This window comes from Eschrichtius robustus, chromosome 11 (genome assembly GCF_028021215.1).
Source record: "Eschrichtius robustus isolate mEscRob2 chromosome 11, mEscRob2.pri, whole genome shotgun sequence".
Lineage (NCBI taxonomy): Eukaryota > Metazoa > Chordata > Mammalia > Artiodactyla > Eschrichtiidae > Eschrichtius > Eschrichtius robustus.
The window spans coordinates 15,590,507-15,606,819 of NC_090834.1; the positions used below are offsets into that span (position 1 = coordinate 15,590,507).

The 16,313-nt window shown below is 43.6% G+C and overlaps 1 protein-coding gene across 4 annotated transcripts in view; it reads left to right on the forward strand.

Annotated features, from left to right (window-relative positions):
• The first annotated feature begins 2,037 nt into the window (after positions 1-2,037).
• SIK3 (SIK family kinase 3) overlaps positions 2,038-16,313 on the forward strand; it is a 252,510-nt gene continuing 238,234 nt past the window's right edge. For all 4 annotated transcript variants that reach the window (XM_068554683.1, XM_068554685.1, XM_068554684.1 and 1 more), the window contains exon 1: positions 2,038-2,326. In XM_068554683.1, the coding sequence (XP_068410784.1) occupies positions 2,054-2,326 (273 nt within the window). In that variant the 5' untranslated portion in view covers positions 2,038-2,053. The remainder of the gene's footprint in view (positions 2,327-16,313) is intronic.

The window sequence follows — 16,313 nt, forward strand, 5'->3', positions numbered from 1 at the left end:
GCATACACATTCTGGCCATTACTAGGGACAAGAGTGATCTGCCTACCTCTTCTTCTGGGAAGTTAGACCAACGCTCCATTTTCTAGTTTCTCCCCAGAGGCTTCTTTGTTTCTGACACCCTCCAGAGAGCAGCAGAAGTTGCCGTACCTGATGTTCAAATGATCTCCACCGGTGGAGGAGGGGCTGTAAAGTTGCTATGAGAATGGTTTCAGTGCTGCTCCTGCAGCCGTCGGAGCAAAAGATTTTTTCCCCTTGCCTTACTGCTCATAAGTTTTCTGTTGAGACCCCCATCCTCCTCCTTTCCTTAGGGAGATAGGATAACTGGGATCCTGGGACCCAGCACCAAAGTTAATGTACAGTCCCTGTTCGAGGCAGGTGAGTAGGGTCAAAGTGATGAGAGGCTGGCCACATGCCATCATTTATCTGCAATTGAATGAGCTCAACCAATGAAAGGGCTTAACCACTGCAAGAAGCTGAGGACCACTTCATCCTTATCCTTATTTGCTAGTAAAGAAGCCAATTAGTGTTAATTGTGTTGGTAATTTGGAACAGCAACCAGGGAATTGATTCAAGGCAATTGTGGAAGGACCTCCCTGTCCTGTCCTCGTCCCAGCCATTACTCATAGTCAGATGGGGAATCAGAGAGCTAGTAAACATCTTTTGGTCAGAGAGAGTAAATAGGGGCTCTGCTTCTCATACTTTCACAGTGACCTGGGTGTCAGTTTTTACTATTGTACATGCAGTGACCTGACAACACAGTTCTGCCATCGAGAGAGACCTAGATGTGGAGGGGTCAGGACCGGAAGGAGGAATACATTTCAGCACTGGAGTGCTCACAGTCTTCCCTCCTCCCCACTTGCCTGACCAGACCATCTTGTTATTGATAGCCCAGTAGCCTACCCCTCCCCGGCCCTACCTGAAGCTGTTAAAGCCCATCTACTTAATAAAGGGAGGAGGGGGGGAAGGAGGGGGAAACCTGGGAGTTGGTGAGGGCTCTGGAAGGTGTGGAATGGCAGATACACAGGAGAGAAAAAAAAGGGATATGAGATTTACTGCTGGAATTTGATTTGATCACCTTTAATGTCCTTGGAGAGTGGCTGGTAAGGGTGAATTTTTATTTTATTATTTACTTATTTATTTTGCCCAACAGACGTAACGTATTTAACCATGATGTGACTCACTGGGCAATGCGCACCACTGCTTCATCAGGGTTATACAAGTGACAGAAATAGGACGCAGGCACTTCTTTGACAATCATCTAGCTATAGACTTATTCAGAGACGGGGTGGGAGGAAGGAAAATGACGTCCCTGCTCTGGCCCTCACCCACCCAATGACTGGAATGCGTGTTTGGGCTGGTTTCTCCGCCCTTGAACACGCAAATCCTAATTTCCCCATTCCTCTACATTCGGTGACAATTAGAGTGGTTGTACCGGGTGAGTTGGGTTTTGTAAGAGGAAGGAATTTTACTGAAGAATTCCCCTGCCTCGCTTCCGACTTGGTTACAGTTGCTTCGATACTGTAGCTATTCCTGCCTTTGGGGCCTCAAGGGCTAAAGTGGGACAGTGCTAATATTTCTGGTGATGAGGAAATACTTTGTTTTAAAGGAGGCTGGGTGATTGCCGAACTGGGACAGAGGTCACACTAGGGGTCACATTAGCGGTTCCAGGGGGATCGAGGGAGGGTTTGGGTCAGGCATAAGCACCCCCCGACTCGGGCAACGCTGCGGCGGCTTGGAACCTGCTGGCACACTTGCGGTGCCCACTGTCTCCTCCCCGAAGGGGGGCACCCGGGAGCCGACACCCGAGGAACCGGGCCCACGCGGGAAGGTCGAGCTCGCCGGTGAGGTCACGGTTGCCATGGCTCTAGGCAGTGACGCGCGTCGGCACGTGACGAGAGGTTGCCATGGCGCCAGGCCCCGGCGGCCCGGGCGCTCCGCCTCCCGGAGTGACGTCCCCCGGCTCCCCCCCACCTCTTTTCCCGCCCCTCTGCCCCCTCCCCCCCCTCCCCCCCGCCGGCTCCCCGCGGCCCCGGAGGTTTCACTGCACAACAAGATGGCGGCGGCGGCGGCGAGCGGAGCTGGCGGGGCTGCCGGGGCCGGAGCGGGGGGAGCCGGGCCGGCGGGCCGCCTGCTGCCTCCGCCCGCCTCGGGGCCCCCGGCCGCCCCCGCTGCTGTGCCCCCGGCGGCTGGCCCGCCGCGTCCCTCAGCCCCGGCCTCCCGCGGGCCGGTGCCTGCCCGCATCGGCTACTACGAGATCGACCGCACCATCGGCAAGGGCAACTTCGCTGTGGTCAAGCGGGCCACGCACCTCGTCACCAAGGCCAAGGTAGTGGCGCGGTGGGACCGGGTGGCGGCGGGGCTGCGCGGCCCGGGACCGTCCGAGTGCGGCGGGCGCAGGAGAGCCCCGCGACACCGAGGCTGAGGGGTCGGCGCGGGGAGCGGGGCTCGGGAGAGCGTTGGGGACCGGGGAAACGGGTAGGGGGCTGTCGGGCGAGAGTGCGGAGAGGGCGAGCAGAAGGTGGGGGACACCGGGGGACCCGGGAGAGGGTAACTGCACGGCAGAGGGGACGCAGGGGGCCACTGAGCGCGGGGACCTGGGGAACTAGGGAGCCGGGGATGGGGAGGGGGCTCCCTGGGCTGTGCGGAGGGTCGTAGAAGGGATGATTGGAAAGAAGAGGTTTGGAACTCTCCCGGAGCCAGGAGACAGTAAGCTAAGAAGCCTCTGGAACCAGCAGTTAGGAAATCCTAAGGGGATGAGGGCAGGGGAATAGGAAATGTGGACCCGGAGGATGGGGGAAAACAAGGGTGAAACCGGCAGCCCGCAGATGTGAGGTTAGGAGGGGAACGAGGATAGCTGGGGCACGTACCAGGGGTATGTGGTGGGTACAGGGTACTGGGAGGTATGAGGGACCTGGTACCTTTTGACAGAGGCACCAATCAGCATTTGATCGTCCAAGACTGATAGATGGTGGGAATGGGAGTCTGAGGACAGACAGGATTATTGGAGGAGGCGATGAAAAAAATGGGGAAATATGGAGGAAAAAAATCACTTTATTTTTCTGCAGGAAGGGGGTCAGGGAACAGAGGCCCAGGGAGGGGGCCCAGGTTTGTGGTGGCCCTAGGTACTCAGGGGTTAAACAGTTTGGGAGAGCTGGATTGCTGGTTATATTTAGTTGTTGGAGGGTCCAGAACTGTGGGCCTTATAGAGCCCAGGGTGGGCTGTCAGTGATGAGGGGAAAGCCTGGTGACTGAGGAGGTGTGTGAGGAACCCAGACACTCATGGGGCCCTTTGGTTCCCAAGGGATTTGTGGAGCTGTGGTGGTGAAATTGGGCAAGGTCAATTAGGAAGCCATATCCATACACATTTAACATTTTACATAGAAAATTCATTTTTGGAGGAAATATGGTTAGCTCTTTCCTGTGGTCTTCTTCATTGGAAGTATTGGAATCGAAGACAGGAGGAGGAATTGTTTGATTTTGACAGGACTCACAAGCCCATTTGTACTCCGGATTTCTTTCTTTGCTCTGTCTCTCACTTGAATGAATACTTTAGATGTAGTCATTCATTATATTTAAAGCTGCAATTTGTGTTTCCTTCACCCTGACTAATGAAGAACTGTTAACAGCTGCTGCTGCTTCCTACCAAAGCCGTGTCAATTCCCCTCACCTCCTCAGCCTAGTCTCTGGTTCTTGTCACCTACCTTGTTTCTGCTCTTATGGCAGTCCCTTGCTTTCAGAAGGCAGTGACTTACCTCTGCCTTGTCTCCTGCTCACTTATGACCTGAAGTCCCTTTTCTCCTCCTTTCTGTCAGACTGTAAGGGGCCCTTCTTAGCAGGGTGGCTTTGGGGGGGGTGGCTGTGGAAAATTGATTGGTCAGTTTCGCTTCCTCTGGGGGGCCCCCTTCAGCCTTTTTGTCAGTGTCTATCAGAGGGCCTCAAGTCTGCAGGTCTGAGCTGAATGAGATCCCAAAGTCCCAGGTTTCCTGGCGCTCCCCTCAGCGCCCCGGCGGGGAGTAGACTGAGCCAAGACTCTGGTGCATCTCTGCCCCCCTGAGTGTTTCCAGTTGTGTTTACTGTTAGCCAAGCCAAATTTATGTTTACAAACAGCTCTAGTTGTTGGAGCCTTGTTCCTTGTTTTGGTTATTTCCTTTCTCCGCGGCTACCCCTCCCACCTAAGTAATCACGTTGAGCTCCTGTGATTATTTTGCTCTGACCTCTGGGGGACAGACTGTATGAACTTAATTGGTTGCCTGGTTTATGGTATCTCTGATTTAAAGAATTTTGTATCTTACAGCCCTTGGATACACCAAAATATTGATTAAAAAAATCTGTGACAGAGAGGGTTGAATGTTTTTGTAAATGTAATTGCAAACAGTTGATTCTTGGCTTTATATATAATAGAGACATTTCTATCTTCAGTAGTCAGCAAAGCCAGTGGCTAATTACGGCTGGTCTCCCTGCTTTCTAATTTTCCAGTGTGTGTGTGTGTGTGTGTGTGTGTGTGTGTCTGTGTGTGTCTGTGTGTCTGTGTCTAAGTTTTTCTCAAAGTCCTTGGTATCCTTTAGGACTGCAGCATTTTAAACATCAGCTTGTTTATAAATGGGTGTCACTGTTTATGTTGGTTTTTTCTTTGATCATTTGTGGTGTGCAGTTATGCAATTCCTACGTATGGAAATATTCAAAATCTTGAATGAGGCTGAAATGGCTTGGACAATGAGTTGCATGTGTGACAGGACCACACCAGCACTCATTTGTGTTTCTGTAGCGGTGTGCAATTTCCTAGTTACAGTTATAGGCACCCTGTGTTTCTCTGCTTAAATTACTCTGACGACATGAGTGAAGCTTAATTCACAAGGAGCTGTCATGTGCTCTGAGTAAATGATCAACATATTTTGGCCTGCTTCATGCTTAATCTGAATCCACTTTGGAAAGGTTTCTCAAATGCTGACAGCTCAGATGTGTCTAACAACTGTTGCCATACAGTATGATGGCCTATTGAGGCCATGGTTTGGTTATATAATGGCAAGGAAGGTGCCTGGGTATTGGCAGTGGCAGAAGCTGCTGTTTCGTTACTCAGGTAGATAGATTTTTCTCCCATGCACTGCAGTGTTTATCTTACTTCTGCAGTCAGGTCACTTGGAACCAAAGAGAGCTAGCTATTTTTTTTCCCCATCTCTTTTCAGAATGTATCATTTTTTTGTTTTGTTTTTTGGAGGTATGTGATTTTTTTTCTTTCTCCTTTTTCTCCCTGTAGGCCACTGAATGGTCTAGGTTTTTCCTATAACCATATATAATCATCAGACTTAGGTAATTCAGATGATATTTGTGTTGTCTGAAAGAGGTTAGGTAGTAGGTGTTTTCTGAACATCAGAGCAATACTTATGGTCACCTTTTCTTACACACATTACCTATTCCATGGACTGAGAGGCTGAAGTAAACTTTATTTATTGACTAAGGTACTGTGCTCCATCCAACAATAAGTGGTAAAGCTGGCCCTTTCCCAAATTCTGTTAACTCTCAAACCTCCTAGATCAGGACTCTGGGATGAATAAAATCAGCAGAGAAAGGGAAATATTTTCCTATTTGGCTGTTGGTAACTTTTGCAGCACGGCATTCATGAGCTCAGACTTAATATTGGCAGCACTGCAGTGCTTAGAGCGTCACTGCAGAACAGTTAACAGGAGAGAATATTCATCTGTGACACACTTTGGTCAGCAGCTCACCCTGGCTGTCTTTGTCCTACCTTCTTTGAGTTCCCTCTTCTGGAGGAGCCTTGGTCTGAGATTCTCTGGCCCCATTCTTTTGGTAGGACACTATAAAATATTAAAGAGATTAAAAAAAGAAAAGATTTTCTCTTCTCAATTGCTTATTTGGTTGCCTGTACCTAATTATACTTTCACTGGTTGGATGAATGGGAACGAAGAGTAGATATATTTTGTATGCATTTAAAAAAAGAGTATACATGACTATAAAAGCCATTGGTCAAATACTTAAAAAATGTATTTTAACAAATATATTGATATATCACCTGCCTGTTTATTGGTTTGTGGTAAGAGCTTGAGCTTTGGATGAGACTGCCTGGGTTTGGATCTTCTGCTGCTTAATAGCTGGGTAATTTAACCTGTCTGTGCTTGGATTTCCTCATCTATGAAATGAGATAACAATAGTACTTACCTCACAAGTTTGGGTGTTATGAAGATTATATAAGATAATATATGTGAAACTCTTAGAACAAATGTACCTGGCACATAGTAGGTATATAGTAAATGTTATCACCATCTTCTTCATCATCATCATCAGATGCAATAGTAACAAAAATGAGTAAGACATAGTCCCCTTTGTTTGCTTTTCACCCTTTTGGAACAGTTCATGAGTGCCATTTGTCTTGTGTAGGTAGATGTCATCCTGATGATGTGCTGCTTTCAGGTTAAAAAAGTAGTTTGCTATTATTTCACGTGCCTCTTTGAGAGCGTGGATTTAATTCCTGTGGACTATGGGCTAATTCCATGCGATTGATGTTTAAAAATATAGTTTTCCATTAAACTTTTTAAATAGTTATGAGACTTGTCTAATGAAAACTGTGACTAACACTGGCTTTTATTTGGGCTGCCTTGAATATTCAGGGTGTTTGTGTAGCTACACTTTGTCAGATTGGTGACAGAACAGAGTTTGTTTGAATGCAGTCTTTTCTCCAGAGATTCCCTTGAATTTCATGGAGAATATGAAGAAATATTCCTACAAGCTTAAGGAGACACTTGCACTTGGGCGCAGGGTGCGCTCCTCAGAGGGCCAAGGTCAGGATTCTTAACTGTAGATATTACGCAGAAAAACCACTGTGCTCCCTGACCCCTTCCAAATACTGACGAGCCAGGACACATCTGTGTGCTGTGCGGTTTAGTGCAAACTCATTTCCACCAGGAGGACAGCTCAAAGTGGGCCAGTACTATTATTTTCACTTCTAAGGATGGTGCTTGTGCTCATTAGAAGGCTGAAAACAAGATTCATTAGTAAATAGAAAAGAGAATTATGTCAAAAAGAAATTGAAAGCAAGATTTATATTAGTTACATTTGAGGAGGATAGTTCCATCCCTAGATAATCTAGAAATGACTGTTGAAAGACAACTAACTTCATTTTGAGATAGGTTTGTTGAAACTTTGTGAAGAGCTAAGACTGATTTGGACTCGTTTTTCCAGAGTCGAAATACCAGTATTCCACTTTCAGCATCAAAACTGTTTATTTTAACATTCTGACTTTGGTGCCAGCTCCCTAGAAAGTCATAGATCTGGCTCAAGCCAGAGGTGCCCAGACTAGTTATTTCTGTGCCAGAAGTGCTGTTTTCATTTTCCAAGCATCAATCTGGCTAATGTTTTCTAGTTCCTGGCATAAAAGAGAACAAAATGGATGCTTTGGAAGGAAAAAGAAATGTGCTCTTCTTACCAGAGCCTTTGTAAGTCTAAAAAACACCTAAAACTTCTCTGCACAGAGATGGAACCTTTCCCTTGTCCATTCATTCATTCAACGTATATTTACTGAATGCAGATTTTGTGTCAGGTTCTACTCTGGCTCTCGAGTACCCCAAAAACAAAGAGAAAAAAAGCTCTTGCCTTCTTGGAACTTATTTTCCGATGGGAGGAGACAGGCGAGAAACATGTAAACAAATAACTTTATATAGTGACAAATACTATGAAGAAAATAAATGGGCTAGAGAGTGTCTGGGGCAGGGTGCTGGAAGGCCTTTCCAGGGTGGTGATATTTGAACTGAAACTGAATGATGAGAAAGAGCCAGCTTGGGAAGATTCAGAAAATGGAATATTCAGTGCAGAAGGAATGGCACGTGCAGCGGCCTTGGGGTAGAAATGAACTTGGTTTGTCCAAAGATTAGACCCAAGGTCAGGGTGCCTAGAGCTTAGTGAACAAGAGAAAGGATGGTAAGGAATGAGATCAGGAAGTTAGACAGGGGCCAGATCATGTGGGTCTTATAGGCCATTTTATGGAATTGGGTATGAAACAGGGGACTGACCTCAGAAGATATCAAAGCAGAGCACTGACATTATCTGATTTATGTTTTTAAAAACTCATGTTGGGGGACTTCCCTGGTGGCACAGTGGTTAAGAATCTGCCTGCCAATGCAGGAGACACGGGTTCAATCCCTGGTTCAGGAAGATCCCACGTGCCGTGGAGCAACTAAGCCCGTGTGCCACGACTACTGAGCCTGTGCTCTAGAGCCCACGTGCCACAGCTACTGAGCCCACGTGCCACAACTACTGAAGCCCGTGTGCCTAGAGCCTGTGCTCCGCAACAAAGAGAAGCCCCCACTTGCCGCAACTAGAGAAAGCCAGTGGACAGCAACAAAGACCCAACACAGAATGAATGAATGAATGAATGAATTAATGTATTAAAAAAAGATCTTAGAGGTGTTCTATTCCAACTCTTTCTTTTCTAGAGTCTAGAAAGATGGACTTAACAGAATTTAGAATCTCAGGCTTTTAGGAGCCATCAAAGTAGTTTAGACCAATTATCTGTTAGACTCACAGCTCTCTTCTGTATCTCTCCCACCCCCCATTTGCCCAGAATCCTATAGCTAGTTAGTGGGGGAGGTAGAAATAGAATCCAGGTATCCCTACTCCTAGTTAACTCTACCCTGACTCCTCCAATCATAGAAAACATTGCCCTTGCCCTCTGAATACTTACTCTTTCATTAGAGAAACAAGATACACCTAATAATTAAAGTCTAAGATTATTTATCCTCTCTATTAAAACAAACTCCAAAGATGAGAAGTCATGATGAGAGGAAAATTTTCCAAGTAGGGGATATACCAACACTGTATTTAACCTGTCCTATGGCATTGTTTCACTCTATCACCCCTGTCACTTACCTGCAGTCCTCCATAGGTACACTGCTTTGCCTTTCAGTCTCCTACTCAAATGCCCCTTGATGCTCCCTTGACATGACTGAGGTGTCAAAAAAGCCTTTCAAAATGCTAAGGAAGTAAAAAGAGAAAGAAACACAGAAAAAGCAATGACTGTAAACACAGTCTACCTTATATAGTTTGCTTTTGCCACTATATCTAGCTCACACTCAGGGAACATGAGTAATTATACTTTTGCTCTGTTGGGTTGGTCTGGTCTGTCTTTGAAGGTACATTTCCTAGATGGACTCCTTATTTACCAAAACACTACCAGTTTCCAGGGGATGGTGCCATCTTATAACTCATTAAGAGAACTGGTCACCAAGATACATACCTTGATGATGCAGGTGAGGGCCAAGAGAACCATTTATCTAGGGCTCCTCTTACGTGGTTCTAGTTTCTGATCTAAGAGCTTGGCCTGTTCCCCAGGTGAATGACCTCACCGATCAGGTGAGTCCCGACCTCCTTTATAATAGTAGCTTGGTCCCTTCTGGCATAATAGTGTAGTCATGCTGTGTTGTGGATGACTGATAACATCCAGAGGATGAAAATTATATACATTCCCATGGACTTTTGTCCATGGGAATGTGTGTAATGGCCTTGGCAATGTCTCTGAGAAGCCCTCAACAGTCGTGGATGAATTAGCTTGAGAGGGTTTCTTTTGGATCTGTTCAGAGTAAAATTCCATCAGCTAAGGACAAAACTGTTGGATGAGCCGTGGCGAAGTTATGTTAGAACATATTTCTGTTCAGAAGGTGTGCGATCCACTGTAGACCAGGAGTCTCTGGCCACACTGATAAGTATTTCTTCTCAGAATTTAGCTTGTCAGAGAGTTAGGAATCAGATTGTAAATACTCAGTCTCATTTCCCAGAAACTGAAAAGGAAGGAGATGCAAACCCATCGCCTGTTTAAGCTCCCCTGTGTAGGCTGGGCTCACTCATTTGGGTACTTTTACCTATATTTAGGTATTGATTAGGAATTTCTGAGAAATCCTCAAATTTCTGCCTCGTTTCAGCTCCAGCCCATGCTTACCAGCAGTAGGCTTTACTTCTCTTTGCTCCCTCCAGAAGAATTGAATGTGAAATTTTAGGTTAACTAACCACATTTCTTGAGACTGAATTTTTTGGAGAAGAAATTTTTCATTCATTCATTCCATCCATCCAGTCAATAAGCTTTTGAAAAATTGTTAATCAAAAACTAGGAATGAATGATATATGGCACAAAATTCAAAAAGTGCAAACTCGTATACAGTGAAATTGTCTGCCTGCCACCCCAGTGCCTCAGACACACAGTTTTTTAGTCTTGTTTCCCCAGTATTTATTAAGGGCGTCTCTGGATCAGTCCAAATGCTAGGTGCTGTTTGTTTTCTGGCAGTGTTTTGACATGCTTGAAATTTCTAAAAATCATTTTACTTAAAAAGAAAAAGAAGAAGATACCTAACTTTTAAAGCTTGTTAGGAGGCACAGGGTGATAATTTAATGTCAGCTCCATGCGGGCAGGGATTTTAAGCTATTGTTTGCTGCTGTATTCCCAGTGCCTACTACAATGCCTGTAAATACTCATTTAGTGAATGAATGTAAGGATTAAAAAAAAAATGGGAGCTGAGTTTGTTTTTTATACTCTTAATGCATCTTAGAATTTTATTATTGAAATTTTCTATCTCCAGTTAAGATGTTAAAGAAAAATAATGTTCTACCTTTTTCTCACAAATCTCTAGGTAAGGAGATTTCACAGCCTTTCCGGGCAAGTTACTTTTGGCATATCTCAAACTTTCATTATTAAGAAGTTCAGTATAAGTTAAAGTAAATCCTGCAATTTAAATTCAGGCCCCTTATTTTAAGGAGAAGGTTCTTACACATACAGGCTCCCAGTGGGTTACTTCCTTGAGAAGGTCCCATGGGTACAGTCAGTATAGTCAGCCAGTGCCTTGTTTTCCCTCTTCTGCCTAGGAGCCTCTTCTTTGCAGACCCACTATGCTGTCTTGGGCTGCTGGCACTTCCTGAAATAACTTCACACTCTTTGTTGGAGTTACCACGTGTTCTTTTCTTTATACTAAGTGATCTGATTAAAATAACTACTGTTTTTCTGTCACTGGTCCTTAATTTCAATGGGTTACTTTTATTGGTCCTTACCTTAAATGGATTCATTCAAATAGTATTTTTTCTGTCATCTGTAGGCAAAAAGTTGCGGCTACTGATACTAGAAGACAGGAGGATAAGTGTTATTCTTGTCAGGCTGGGCAAAGGGTTAAGTTAAAGGAGCAATTGAATGCTCGCAGCCGGGACCTGATAGAGGAGGAATACAAGAGGTCTTGAGCATAAATTCTCTTACTTCAACCCAGTTGCTTATTATTACTGGCTCACTTCTACCACCTTGCCCTATTTTTTTCTGATTATAATTGCAAAAACTCAGAAAATTGTAAAGAAGCAGAAGGAAAAAAATCACCCATAATCCTGCCCCCCAGAGGCAACAGTTATTAATATTGTAAAATATATAATTGAGATCATATTGATATACTATTTTATTTCTTCCCCCCTTATCATTATAAGCATTTTCTCATCATTTGAAACTATTTGTAAACATCAATTTTAATGGATGTGTACTTTGCTGTTGTATGACTGCCATTATTTTTTTAACCTTTTTCATAATTTAAGGTTCTTCCCAGGTTTTCACTGTTAGAAATTTTCTGTGATGACCATTTTTGTGCATGAATCTTTGAAGCATTTCTGATTTTTTCTCAGGATAGATTGTTGGATGTGAAATTATTGGGTCAGAGGGTATACATGTTTTTAAGATACCTGATTCATATATTGGCACATTGCTTTCCAGAAAGGTTGTGCCAGGGTTTAGCCTCCCAGAAGTGAATGAAATCTTCTTTTTTTATTTTGTCTCCGCTTCTGCCCTCCTTGGTTTGGGAGTGTAGGGCTTTTAAGTCCCTGCTGCACCTCTAAACCTAGGGCAGTAGGTATGGGACACATTAAAAGAGGGCTGGAGCAGCTGCCTAATCCTTCCTTCCCTGAACCAAACCTGGACGAGGAATGAAAAGAGTTAAATGTGACTCTAACCTTTTCAGTTGTTTTTTATGAATCATCATTCTCTCCTAGTCTTTCACAAAGAGACATAAACTTAAATTGGAGAAATTGCTGAAGGAGAGACGAAAGGTTAATGAGAAAGACTCTGATTACCTGAATCTTTGATTTTTAAATAACTATCCTTCGGTAAACCTGAGTGAGAATTTCAGAGATTGATGAAGGTTGTAAATTACTCCTCTCTTTTTTTAATGGTAAAAAGATGGTGAGGAAATTGTAAAGGAAATAATTATGTGAATAAATATGGTGATACACCAGTCCTATTATGTTTGTATTTACGCACTGTACTTTATGCGTTATTTACGAGGTTTTCAAGGGTAATTGGGTCATGTGGAATATTGTTCTTAGAATGTTTGGGGGTTACCACTGCTGTATTTTAGGCATCTGACAATATGCTCTTTTCTTTTATCTCCAATAGAAGACCTTTTATACAGTAAGTTTGGGTTATGATTTGCTTAGTTAATTAGGGGAAAGAAATGAATGAAGCAGGGAAATCAGAAATAATGATGCATATATACTTTTAACATTTTATTTTAATTTAAAATGTGAATATGCATTAATCCACTAATCTTTTCCAAAAAGTGTTTATTATGGAAAATTTCAAACATAAGCAAAATTAAAAAGAATGGTATAATGAACCCCCATCGACCTATCACCCAGCGTAAGCAGTTATTACCTCACGGCCCATCTTTCACCCCTATCACTTCCAGCTTCTCTTTTCTCCCTAGTTTATTTTGAAGCAATTCCCAGAATCTTATTTCATCTGTGAATATTTTGGCATGTATCTCTAAATAGGCCAGGATTGTTTCTCAAAAAACATAACCACAGTACCATTATCCTACCTAAAACAATTAACAATAATTCTCTAATGTCATTAAGTATCAAATTAGTGTTAAAGTTTCTCTGATTGTCATATATATGTATATGTATATATATGTGTATACATATATATATATATTTTTCTTTTTTTAACCACTCACTTGTTTGAATCAGGGTCTAAATAAAGTCCATACATTATAATTGATTGATGTCCCTTAAGTTTTGTATTAAAAAAATTGTTTGTTTTACTCTATAGATTTCCCCTCCTTTTCTTTTTCTTTGCAATCTGTCTAAGAAACACATTCACTAATCTTAGATGTAGACCTTTCTCTGTATATTGATGTCCTGATTGAAGTTCTTCATCATGTTTGTGTTAAACCTACCCATAGTTCATCATCTATGATTTCCAGTTTTGTTTTGCTTTTTTAAAGCAGAGTAGGAATTTAAAGGCATTTGTGAAGCAATATGAGTACAGAATCTCTCGAGTTCTTGATTCTCTCCCCCTAGTCTTTTACACTTGTCTCATCCACATCTAATTTGACTTTACCAAGTCATTTTAAGCTTTCAACTTAGTTTTCAAAGAAACATGTCTTTCTTTTCTCCCGGGTTTCTCATCCGTTTACATAGATAATTAAACTGCATTACTATAATAACAAGAACAACTGGTATAAATAGGTTTGGGGAAAACCATTTAATTCTTGGTAAGCATGCAACTTAATGGATGGGAGCAGAAATATCCAGGAGTAGAGGGAGTGGCTATTAATTGGGGCCAGCTTGCATGCTGGGGCCCCAGTTGTTTTACAGAGGAAAGGGGAAGCATCAGTTATTTCGGCAGGTTGGTTGAGAGGTGGTGGGTTAAGAGAACTTCTACATTAATTTTATAATTATAAGTAAGCCAAATTGTTAGAAATTTGAGTACAAGATATTTTATAGAGTTTTTTATTTATAGTGTATACTTCAGCATAGTGTTTTTGTCCACTTGTGTTAGAGTTTGCATGAACTGGACTGAATTTGACAATAGGCCAGTGATGTTAAAAATTTGGTTGAGGAAACAGCCAAAACTTTGTAGTTTGAAAGGTTTATATCTGTTCACTGCCAGTGTAGCGTTCCATGGAACAAGTTGACATTTTCATGTAGTAAGTTGTTTTCTGTTCCTGGCAAAAGAAATCTTGGTTCGTATACCACAAGGAACAGGATTGTTGTTATTGTGGAAGGCAGGAGTAGAGCTGTGTGTTTCTTATTAGGATTAGCTGGGCACCTGCAGGATTTCTTACTTCTTTCTTTCTGCTTCCTGCCTGCTGTTGTCCTTTCCTTCTGTCAAAATGTTCTAGTGTTGCATAAGCAGTGTTCTGACAATAGATGAGGTTTTTTGGTAGCTCATTTTTTTAAACCCTCAAAATAATGTTTTTAGTGATTGTATGTTCTTGGCTTACTTTCCATTTCTACATCAACAGTGATACTGTTATTCTAGTCAAATGGGGCAGTTGTATTCCAGCAGTGATCTTTGTGTCCAAGTCAGCTGCAGAGATACCATGTTCATTTTTTATTCCTAAATATCTTATATGTGTATAGTAATTCTGGGAGGTAGTTCAGTTTTGAGATGATACTTTCGGATCTCAGTACAGGATTTCACAGTCCTCAAGAATAAAACTTGTTTGAAGCATTGTTAACCATTGGCCTCTGACATATGCAGAAGAGTGGCCGGTGATTTCAGCCTGCTGCCTCTTCTCATCTCATTTTCCTTCTTCCTTTTCAGCCAGCAGCTGCATCCCGTGCCCTGCTCTGATTGAGCTCTTAGTAAAAGGGGTACTGTTTTACTAAGTCACAACCTCTTCTATCAATGGTTTTTAGATTTTTAGGCCAAGAATCAATTTTGGAGTCACATTAAAATTTGAAAACAACATTTCAGTTGTGTTACCGAAATTTCTCTTCTTTTCCTTATGCTAGTAGCAGTGTTTTCTGCTTTTCCAGTCTTTGGGGAACCTTTTTGGCCCATCAGAGCAGCTCGAGGCAGTCTAAGTGATGCACTGAGCATTGCTGTGGGAGTCAGGGCACGTGTTTCACGTCTCAGTTTTTACTAGCCTGGCAGCTCTCTTTGGGCAGGTCGCTTAATCCCATAGGGCTTCCAGTTTCTTTCTTTTCTAAAAAAAAAAAAAAAAAATTAATTTTTTGGCTGCACTGGGTCTTCGTTGCTGCACGTAGGCTTTCTCTAGTTGTGGCGAGCGGGGGCTACTCTTCGTTGCGGTGTGCGGGCTTCTCAGTGCAGGGGCTTCTCAGTGCGGTGGCTTCTCTTGTGGAGCACGGGCTCTAGAGTGCAGGTTCAGTAGTTGTGGCGCAGGGGCTTAGGTAGTCCGCGGCATGTGGGATCTTCCCAGACCCAGGGCTTGAACCGGTGTCCCCTGCATTGGCAGGCGGATTCTTAACCACTGCGCCACCAGGGAAGTCCCTTCCAGTTTCTTTTTAATGTATATTTTTCAACAGCTGTATTGAGATATAATTCCCATACTGTACAATTCACCCAATTTAGTGTTTTTAGTATATTCACAGAGTTGTGCAACCATCACCACAATCCATTTTTTTTTCCTTTTTTGGTTGCGCTGCGCGTTTTGCAGGATCTTAGTTCCCTGACTAGGGATCGAACCCGGGTCCCAGCAGTGAAAGCACAGAGTCCTAACCACTGGACCGCCAGGGAATTCCCCACCACAATCCATTTTATTTTTTATTTTTAAAAATATTTATTTATTTATTTGGCTCAATGGGTCTTAGTTGCAGTGTGTGGGCATCTCTCTTGTTGTAGTGCACGGGCCCTAGAGCACGCGGGCTCAGTAGTTGCAGTGCTTGGGCTTAGCTGCCCTGAAGCGTGTGGGATCTTAGTTCCCTGACCAGGGATCCAACCCGTGTCCCCTGCATTGGAAGGTGATTCGCAACCACTGGACCACCAGGGGAGTCCCCACAATCCATTTTATTTTATTTTATTTTTATTTATTTATTTTTAAAATTTATTTATTTATTTTTGGCTGCGTTGGGTCTTCATTGCTGTGCGCGGGCTTTCTCTAGTTGCGGCGAGCAGGGGCTACTCTTCGTTGCGGTGCGCGGGATTCTCATTGCGGTGGCTTCTGTTGTCACGGAGCACAGGCTCTAGGCGCGTGGGCTTCAGTAGTACGCGGGCTCAGTAGTCGTGGCTCGCGGGCTCTAGAGCGCAGGCTCAGTAGTTGTGGCACACGGGCTTAGTTGCTCTGCGGCACGTGGGATCTTCCCAGACCAGGGCTCGAACCAGTGTCCCCTGCATTGGCAGGTGGATTCTTAACCACTGCGCCACCAAGGAAGTACCCCACAATCCATTTTAGAATGTTTTTGTTCCTCTTAAAAGAAGTGACCCATTAGCAGTGACTGTCCATTTCCTCAACCTCCCTCCTGCAGCCCTGATCAATCACTAATCAGTCTCTATAGATTTGCCCATTCTGGACATTTCATATAAATGGAATCATACAACA